The 10581-nt window shown below is 43.9% G+C and overlaps 1 protein-coding gene across 1 annotated transcript in view; it reads right to left on the reverse strand.

The window, feature by feature from the left end:
• tfe3a (transcription factor binding to IGHM enhancer 3a) overlaps positions 1-10581 on the reverse strand; it is a 34807-nt gene that overhangs the window by 19415 nt on the left and 4811 nt on the right. The window contains exons 3-6 of the mRNA XM_039801587.1: positions 8506-8574; positions 3281-3446; positions 2800-2946; positions 2098-2196 (exon numbers count right to left, since the gene is read on the reverse strand). Coding sequence (XP_039657521.1) covers positions 2098-2196; positions 2800-2946; positions 3281-3446; positions 8506-8574 — 481 coding nt within the window. The remainder of the gene's footprint in view (positions 1-2097; positions 2197-2799; positions 2947-3280; positions 3447-8505; positions 8575-10581) is intronic.

The raw sequence follows: 10581 nt of genomic DNA on the forward strand, positions 1-10581 counted from the left end.
CATATCGAAGAGAGAAATTGACATTTACCTCACACAGTAACGAACAGCTCCCAAACCTTTCACCTTTTTGCTTCACGGGGGGACTTGTGAAATATTTTGCTGCTTCCCTGTCTTTCATTGCAGCCAAACGCGAAACAGTTGGGCATTTTTTCAGTGATTTATGTCATTTTTTAAAATAATTTATTACATTTTTCCACTATTCCCTGCACTATATCAATGGGAATCAGATGAATGTTGGTATCAAACATGGAGTCCACGAAACACATGACCACCTCAGAACCAATCGCATAACGGGATAGCTCAGAACATTCGACTCCCTAGTTGGCCACACTCTCTAAATAAAGGGCACTAGGAAGGTCAACACATTAGCGCCCTCTAGTGGCTTCTTTGAGACACACTTTCACATGCCAGTGAACATCTTTTCAATGTTTTAATCCAGGGAGTAGATATCATGATAATAATTAATATAAGAATACATGAATAAAAATCCCTCAAACGTATGCCATCTGAAATTAAAAACTGGATCAGATTTTAATGAAGTGGGGGATGAGTTTTCACCGAAGCAGACTGAGATGCTACGATGTTACATCCCAGCTGGGAACAACTCGGGCTGCATCCCTCAGTTTTTATTAGTTTGTTGCTCTTTATTGGAGCTCTGGGATGTTTCCTGAGCTCCAATATAGTGTTTACAGTACAGTGTTTCCTGTGTGTTTCCTGTGTGTTTCCTGTGTGTTTTCACCGTGTTTCCTGTGTGTTTCCTGTGTGTTTCCTGTGTGTTTCCTGAGCTCCAATAAAGTGTTTACAGTACAGTGTTTCCTGTGTGTTTCCTGTGTGTTTCCTGTGTGTTTTCACCGTGTTTCCTGTGTATTTCCTGTGTGTTTTCACCGTGTTTCCTGTGTGTTTTCACCGTGTTTCCTGTGTATTTCCTGTGTGTTTCCTGTGTGTTTTCACCGTGTTTCCTGAGCTCCAATAAAGTGTTTACAGTACAGTGTTTCCTGTGTGTTTCCTGTGTGTTTTCACCGTGTTTCCTGTGTGTTTTCACCGTGTTTCCTGTGTGTTTTCACCGTGTTTCCTGTGTATTTCCTGTGTTTCCTGTGTGTTTTCCATTGTGTTTTCACCGTGTTTCCTGTGTATTTCCTGTGTGTTTTCACCGTGTTTCCTGTGTGTTTCCTGTGTGTTTCCTCTGTGTTTTCACCGTGTTTCCTGTGTATTTCCTGTGTGTTTCCTGTGTGTTTCTTGTGTGTTTTCACCATGTTTCCTGTGTATTTCCTATGTGTTTCCTGTGTGTTTCCTGTGTGTTTCCTCTGTGTTTTCACCGTGTTTCCTGTGTATTTCCTGTGTGTTTCCTGTGTGTTTCTTGTGTGTTTCCTGTGTGTTTTCACCGTGTTTCCTGTGTATTTCCTGTGTGTTTCCTGTGTGTTTTCACCATGTTTCCTGTGTGTTTCCTGTGTGTTTTCACCGTGTTTCCTGTGTATTTCCTATGTGTTTCCTGTGTATTTCCTGTGTGTTTCCTGTGTGTTTCCTGTGTATTTCCTGTGTGTTTCCTGTGTATTTCCTATGTGTTTCCTGTGTATTTCCTGTGTGTTTCCTGTGTATTTCCTGTGTGTTTCCTGTGTGTTTTCACCATGTTTCCTGTGTGTTTCCTGTGTATTTCCTATGTGTTTCCTGTGTGTTTCCTGTGTATTTCCTATGTGTTTCCTGTGTATTTCCTGTGTATTTCCTATGTGTTTCCTGTGTATTTCCTGTGTATTTCCTGTGTATTTCCTATGTGTTTCCTGTGTATTTCCTATGTGTTTCCTGTGTGTTTCCTGTGTATTTCCTATGTGTTTCCTGTGTATTTCCTATGTGTTTCCTGTGTATTTCCTATGTGTTTCCTGTGTATTTCCTGTGTATTTCCTATGTGTTTCCTGTGTATTTCCTGTGTATTTCCTGTGTATTTCCTATGTGTTTCCTGTGTATTTCCTATGTGTTTCCTGTGTATTTCCTGTGTGTTTCCTGTGTGTTTCCTGTGTATTTCCTATGTGTTTCCTGTGTATTTCCTGTGTGTTTCCTGTGTGTTTCCTGTGTATTTCCTGTGTGTTTCCTGTGTGTTTTCACCGTGTTGGCGAGCTGCAGTCCAGAGTCGATCAGCGTCAGAAATTCGTCACTCAGGCCCGACTCCAGGCTGATGATGTCATCGATGACCGTGTCTTCCATCTAAATCAACCAATCGCAGATCAGACAGAATCAGAGCGTTACCGAACACGTTAACCCCTGAAGGTTTCCTGTGTGTCCTCCCCTCCACGCACACACACACACACACACACACACACACACACACACACACACACACACACACACACACACACACGTTTGTGGCACTATCTTTGTGGGGACCCGTCATTGACATAATGCATTCCCTAGCCCTAACCATAACCATCACAACTAAATGCCTAACCTTAACCCTTACCCTTACCCTAACCATAACCTAATTCTATCCCTAATCCTAAAACCAAGTCTTAACCCTCAAACAGCCCTTTAAACTTGTGGGGTCCAGCATTTTGGCCCCACAAAGCTGTCGGGACCCCACAAGTATACTGGACTCCTGGTTTTTGGACCCCACAAATATAGTTAAACAAGAACACACACACACACACACACGCTCAAAAGGTTTTGGGGGACAACCCATCAGATACCCCCCCCCCGGTTATAATGTGTCCCCCGCCCCCAATGTTAAAACCAAACCTACGACCCTTGGTTGAAATGAATTACAACCCAAACAGTGTGTGATATAATGTGTGTATTTCAGTGTGTGTTTACCTGTTTTTTGCGGCTGATGTGTGCGGGCTGCAGTTTGGGCGCCGGCTCCTGATTGGCTGTCTTAGCCGTGGAGAGATACTGACGCACCTGCTGCCTCTGAGCCTGCTGGATGTGATACCTGGTGGGGTTCTCCAGGTGAGTCTGCACCTGAGAGACATACAAGGACAAGTGCAGTCTTCAGTACAGCTGTCCAGGGGCATTATGGGAAATGTAGGATCCAGCGTTTTTGGGACTAAAAGTCAGGATATCGCCACATCTGCTGATTTGAATCCCTCACAACACATACACATACATATACTGTATACACATACATATACATATACTGTATACACATACATATACTGTATATATATATATATATATATATATATATATATACACACAGAGTTATGATTTAATTTCTGTTTTCTAACACTGTCACAAAAGACACAAGAGGATCTTAACTTGTTTCCACTCAGAAGTCTAAACTTCCTCCTCGTACCTTGAGCACCTCCACAGGGACCTGAGCGGGAGGCGTGCAGGAGGAGGCCACGGAGACGGAGATGGGGGAGGACGGGTCAGCGGGGGGGCGGAGGAGCTGCTGCTGCGCCTCCTTCTGCTCCTCCTCCAGAGCCTGCTGACGCATCAGGTCCTGACGCATCAGAACCCTGCAGGAGGACGAGAGAGGAAGGAAGGGCTGGTTACATCAGGGACTGGGACCACAGCGCCCTCTGCAGGACGGACTGAGTTAGTAAACTACTTTTGCCACGTTGCTGTAAAAAAGTTAAGGTACTTACCTTTACCCTTACCTGTACTTACCTACCAGGGTAGGCGTAATAAGCCATGGCTTCAGCCTACACCTTTTAGGTTACCACCCTTGTTTCTAATGAATTTGCTGTACATATATTACATTCAGGGTTCAAAATTAACTTTTTCGTCCACCAGCCAAATGACTAGTGAATGTTCAAATTTTACGAGCTACTCAATAGATTACCATTGTATTTTTGGCTGGTGAGTGAAGCAAATCTGGTGCCACTTGCATATTTTACCAGCATTTGGGTGGTAGATGGTGCTAATTTTGAACCCTGATTACATTCTATGTTCAGTAACCGAATAAACTTTCATTTCATTTCATACTTTATTGTCAGATACACATACATGTACTAGGGCTGTGCACTGTGCAATTAATCGAAATGTAATCGTGATTATGATTTTTGGCTCCCAGTGATCACAAAAACAGAATAATCGAGAAAAACAATTATTTAGCTCATTACGTTTTGCAAGTAAACTCTTATTTCCTCTTGTGTTCTGAATGAAAAAATAAAGTTTAAAATAGGAAAAGTATTACGGCAAATTTCACAGTTATGTGCTGTTGTGTTTTTTCACTGTTGATTTATTTAACTTTTTACACTGTTTTTTTTTTTAAGTTCACTAATTGCAACATCTCTCCAGAAGTCAGCGAGTAATCGTGTTAAATTATCGTGATTTCAATATTGACCGAAATAATCGTGATTATATTTTTTTTCCATAATCGAGCAGCCCTAACACGTAGCGAAATTCATTCTCTGCATTTAACCCATCACCTCAAGGGAGCAGTGGGCAGCCAATCACAGCGCCCGTGGACCAACTCCAGATCTGAGCCAGTGCCTTGCTCAAGTAACCTGACTCCACCAGATTGGATCGCTTCACATTTGCTCAGCATATCCATCTGGGAACTTTCCGTTGGAGAACTTTTGGGAAGGGGGGCGAAAATCCTGGTTATCTGATTGGATAAACCATCTGTCCATCACCACCTATAGTTGGTGATAGACAGGCCAAATCAACCAATCAGATCAAACTGTTGCCGAAACCAGTCGGGAGAAGAGCAGAAACATCTTTTCCTCCGAGAAAAGCCTCCAGTGCTGTTTTTTTTAGCTCTTCTTCCAATGAAGGAATACTTTCCGATTCAGATAAAACTCGCTGCGATAGCTACGCTCATCTCCTCCGTGGAAGCCGCCACGTTGTTTAGACCGAACAGTCGCTTCTCGTTGGCGTCACGCCTAAACCCGCCTCAAAACTCAACGCTGATTGGTCGGTCGTTTGGTGAACAGCTCCAAATTTTCTCCAACTCAAGATGCCAGACTGATCTGAGAGTAGAAAACTGGAGCTCGCCAGATCAGGACGGTCCCACCAGGCTACTGATGAAGGGCACTGACTGGACAACCTAGAACATGTTAGCTTGTTTTTCTGTAGCCTAGCTTGCTACATTTATTTGGAGGCTAACGTTAGCTTCAGGGTGAAGCTTCATTATTATAGTGTGTGTGTGTGTGTGTGTGTGTCTCCTCCTGTTCTTTCTGACCATGGTGGGACATCTGGAGCAGGAGAAGTTAACATGTTGTTGATGGACAGGGGTGTCAAACTCAATGTCACTGAGGACCCACACTGGAAATGACGATCACAGTAAAGGGCCAGACATGTTGAGTTTATTCACGTGCTTTTATCTACAATCCTTCCAGAAAAATGCGGGGTATTTTTGTGATTGTTGCGGGCCAAAAATCCTTGATTATGTGGCACGTTTTCTTAAAAAATGCGATGGAATATGCTATATATGATATTTATGCAATTTTATGCGATGAAATTGGGGGAACTTGCAGAAACTACAGTTTGATGAAAAAGAGAAAAAAAAGTAATTCCCCCCCCCCCCACCCTGCTTTTTGATGATGTTCACGTCACGCAATTACGTCACTTCATAACGTTCCCATGGCAACAGGGGCTAAATGGCTGCCCTTGTGTGAAGTAAACGCAACATTTTTCAACTTTCTGCTAAGATGTATTATGGGACTTTTTTGCAACCAAAATGCGGGGATTATGACATCATGCAAGCGCCGCATACAGTACAGGCCAAAGGTTTGGACACACCTTCTCATTAAATGCGTTTCCTTTTTATTTTCATGACTATTTACATTGTAGATTCTCACTGAAGGCATCAAAACTATGAATGAACACATATGGAATTATGTACTTAACAAAAAAGTGTGAAATAACTGAAAACATGTCTTATATTTTAGATTCTTCAAAGTAGCCACACTTTTGCTTTTTTTGATAACTCTGCAAACCCTTGGTGTTCTCTCAATGAGCTTCATGAGGTAGTCACCTGAAATGGTTTTACCTTCACAGGTGTGCTTTGTCAGGGTTCATTAGTGGAATTATTTCCCTTATTAATAAAAAAGCAAAGGGTGGCTACTCTGAAGAATCTAAAATATAAGACATGTTTTCAGTTATTTCACACTTTTTTGTTAAGTACATAATTCCATATGTGTTCATTCATAGTTTTGATGCCTTCAGTGAGAATCTACAATGTAAATAGTCATGAAAATAAAAAGGAAACACATTGAATGAGAAGGTGTGTCCAAACTTTTGGCCTGTACTGTATATAAAAAAATGCTGATTATGCGTTGAATTATGAGATCGCATAATCAAGTTTTTCTGGAGGGACTGATATTTAGCACAAAAAAAAAAGAAAATTAACGTTGTATTATTACATGTCTCATATAGCTTTCTCCCGTACAGCTTGGTCGACATAAAACAATAAAAAAAGTCAGCCAAAAAGTATCTCAGCCATCGTAGAATTTAGGAAGTCATGAAAAAAAAGAATAAGCAGACTGACTCACCACAACCTGTTTCACAGCCTGAATATTAAAAACTATATTATATTATTATATTATATTATAATATTAAAAACTCCCTGCTTCTGGGGGGAATTCAGAGTCTTAAAGCGCCCATATTATGCTCATTTTCAGGTTCATAATTGTATTTTAAGGTTGTACCAGAATAGGTTTACATGGTTTAATTATCAAAAAACACCATATTGTTGTTGTACTGCACAGCTCTCTCTCACTGCTGCAGATCCTCTTTTCACCTGGTCTCTGTTTTAGCTACAGAGTGAGACCTCTTTTCATCTTCTTCTTCTGTACGATCTTTGATTGCACTCGCACATGCTCAGTAGCTCAGATGTAGATCGTGTCAGCTAGCTCCATAGAAGTAAAAGAAAGGCTGTTTCTCCAACTTCAGTCAGTTCCAAGGCAGGATCAGCTGGGAGACTTCTAAACCAGGGCGCACATGGAAGTAGTTCTTTTGTAGATTATGGTGAACTTGTGTGTGTTGTAGCAGTGCTTTGCTATTGAGAACGAGGTACCATGCTAGTGTTAGCATTAGCGTTAGCATGCTAATGCTAACGCTTGTGGTTAGCCAGCTCATTTCGGACTGTGACGTCACAGTCCGAGCCGATTTTGAACAGCTCACCAGGAGACTGAAGGCAGGACACATTCAGAAACCGTATCTCACTCAGAACAGCATGGATGGATTTATTTCAAAGTGTGTATGTGTGTGGAAGCACCAGAGACACAAAAGAACACCCCAAATCACCAGAAAAAGTGTTTTTTTCATAATATGGGCACTTTAAAGTCTGCAAATCTGTCACATAATTACAGTATGAAAAACAGTTTCCTCATTTTTTTGGTGCGGTGAACAACTAGTCGGGCCAAAATGTTCTGTGTGAACCTAAATTGAAATGATAGGGCCGGATTTTGGCCCCCGGGCCTTGGGTTTGACACGTGTGTTTACCGAGAAGGAGAACCAGGAAATGAGTCGAGGGGGGAAATGTGACGCTATACCACGCCACGGCCAACCGGATAAATGTGAACCCAGAGTCTGGTAATGGTAGACCCTCCTCCGCAGCGCTGTGGAGGAGGGTCTGGTAATGGTAGACCCTCCTCCGCATCCCTGTGGAGGAGGGTCTGGTAATGGTAGACCCTCCTCCGCAGCGCTGTGGAGGAGGGTCTGGTAATGGTAGACTATCTCGATATCAAACCGGTTTGGAATATTTAACACCGGCCCAAAACTTATACAAACAGACCGAGACAGAAGTAAATAAACCCAACAGAGATATAGACCTAGAGAAGTGTGTGTGTGTTCAGGTGTGTGTTCAGGTGTTTGTGTTTATGTGTGTATGAGTGTCTGTCTGTCTGTCTGTGTGTGTGTGTTCAGGTGTGTGTTGGTGTGTGTGTGTGTGTGTGTGTGTGTGTCTGTCTGTTCAGGTGTGTGTGTGTGTGTGTGTGTTCAGGTGTGTGTGTTGTGTGTGTGTTGTGTGTGTTCAGGTGTTGTGTGTGTGTGTGTGTGTGTGTGTGTGTGTGTGTGTTCAGGAGTGTTTGTGTGTTCAGGTGTGTGTGTATGTGTGTCTGTCTGTATGTGTGTGTGTGTGTGTGTCTGTCTGTCTGTGTGTGTGTGTGTGTATGTGTGTCTGTCTGTCTGTCTGTCTATCTGTCTGTCTGTCTGTGTGTGTGTGTGTGTCTGTTCAGGTGTGTGTGTGTGGGTGTGTGTGTTCAGGTGTGTGTGTGTGTGTCTGTGTGTGTGTGTGTGTGTGTGTGTGTGTGTGTGTGTGTGTGTGTGTGTGTGTGTGTGTGTGTGTGTGTGTGTGTGGGTGTGTGTGTTCAGGTGTGTGTGTGTGTGTGTATGTGTGTGTGTGGGTGTGTGTGTTCAGTGTGTGTGTGTGTGTGTATGTGTGTGTGTGTGTGTGTGTGTATGTGTGTGTGTGTGTGGGTGTGTGTGTTCAGTGTGTGTGTGTGTGTGTGTGTGTGTGTGTGTATGTGTGTGTGTGTTTGTGTGTGTGTGTTCAGGTGTGTGTGTATGTGTGTGTGTTCAGGTGTGTGTGTGTGTGTGTGTGTTCAGGTGTGTGTGTGTGTTGTTTACCTGGACGACATGGCCGACGGCAGCGAGGAGGAATACGAGGAAGAGGAGGAAGCTGCTGCTGATGATGTACTGAAGAGAGAGAGAGAGAGCTTCCTGTTAATGCAGTCGATGACATCATCTCTTATCGCATGACATCATGCTGCCAGTTAGAAAGGTGACATCACCTGAGGCCTGTACTACGAAGCAGGATTTGGCTTTAGCGAGCTAACTTCAGGGTCAACCCAGGGTTTTCTGTACCACGACGGTGGATCAGTTGTAACCGGGTTCAATCGCCGTGGTAACTCATGCTGAACGCCTAACCTGGACCTACTGACCAATCAGTACTCAGGGTTAAAGCACCACCTACTGACCAATCAATACGCAGTGTTAAAGCACCGCCTACTGACCAATCAGTACTCAGGGTTAAAGCACCGCCTACTGACCAATCAGTACTCAGTGTTAAAGCACCACCTACTGACCAATCAGTACTCAGGGTTAAAGCACCGCCTACTGACCAATCAGTACTCAGGGTTAAAGCACCGCCTACTGACCAATCAGTACTCAGTGTTAAAGCACCACCTACTGACCAATCAGTACTCAGGGTTAAAGCACCGCCTACTGACCAATCAGTAGTCAGTGTTAAAGCACCGCCTACTGACCAATCAATACTCAGTGTTAAAGCACCACCTACTGACCAATCAATACTCAGTGTTTTAAGCACCGCCTACTGACCAATCAGTACTCAGTGTTAAAGCACCGCCTACTGACCAATCAGTACTCAGTGTTAAAGCACCACCTACTGACCAATCAATACGCAGTGTTAAAGCACCACCTACTGACCAATCAATACTCAGTGTTTTAAGCACCGCCTACTGACCAATCAGTACTCAGTGTTAAAGCACCGCCTACTGACCAATCAGTACTCAGTGTTAAAGCACCGCCTACTGACCAATCAATACTCAGTGTTAAAGCACCACCTACTGACCAATCAATACTCAGTGTTTTAAGCACCGCCTACTGACCAATCAGTACTCAGTGTTAAAGCACCGCCTACTGACCAATCAGTACTCAGTGTTAAAGCACCACCTACTGACCAATCAATACGCAGTGTTAAAGCACCACCTACTGACCAATCAATACGCAGTGTTAAAGCACCGCCTACTGACCAATCAGTACTCAGTGTTAAAGCACCACCTACTGACCAATCAATACGCAGTGTTAAAGCACCGCCTACTGACCAATCAGTACTCAGTGTAATGCGCACATCAGTTTGAATCATGTTTTTATATATTTTTTATTTGCTCTCACGATCGATCGCTTCCCACTGCCAGGGTTGCAACTTCAATAACAGGCTAAACTTTAGCCGCTAAAGCAACGGCAGTGTAATGGTGGTCAGATCTTGGTCCTGACTGATGGGGAAGTGATAGTGATAAGAGTTGTGATTTACGCATCTATCTATTTTTTTTTTGCCAGCGGCGACTGTTACTGTACGTACACACCGCCGCCGACTTGATATAGGGACCATGTGACTGGTTAGAGACCATGTGACCGGTTAGAGACCATGTGACCGGTTAGAGACCATGTGACCGGTTAGAGACCATGCGACTGGTTAGAGACCATGTGACCGGTTAGAGACCATGTGACCGGTTAGAGACCATGTGACCGGTTAGAGACCATGTGACCGGTTAGAGACCATGCGACTGGTTAGAGACCATGTGACCGGTTAGAGACCATGCGACCGGTTAGAGACCATGCGACTGGTTAGAGACCGTGTGACCGGTTAGAGACCATGCGACCGGTTAGAGACCATGCGACTGGTTAGAGACCATGTGACCGGTTAGAGACCATGCGACCGGTTAGAGACCATGCGACCGGTTAGAGACCATGCGACTGGTTAGAGACCGTGTGACCGGTTAGAGACCATGTGACCGGTTAGAGACCATGCGACTGGTTAGAGACCATGCGACCGGTTAGAGACCATGCGACCGGTTAGAGACCATGCGACCGGTTAGAGACCATGTGACCGGTTAGAGACCATGTGACTGGTTAGAGACCGTGTGACTGGTTAGAGACCATGTGACTGGTTAGAGACCATGC

Source organism: Perca fluviatilis, chromosome 5, assembly GCF_010015445.1.
Source record: "Perca fluviatilis chromosome 5, GENO_Pfluv_1.0, whole genome shotgun sequence".
In the NCBI taxonomy this organism is placed as follows: Eukaryota; Metazoa; Chordata; class Actinopteri; order Perciformes; family Percidae; genus Perca; species Perca fluviatilis.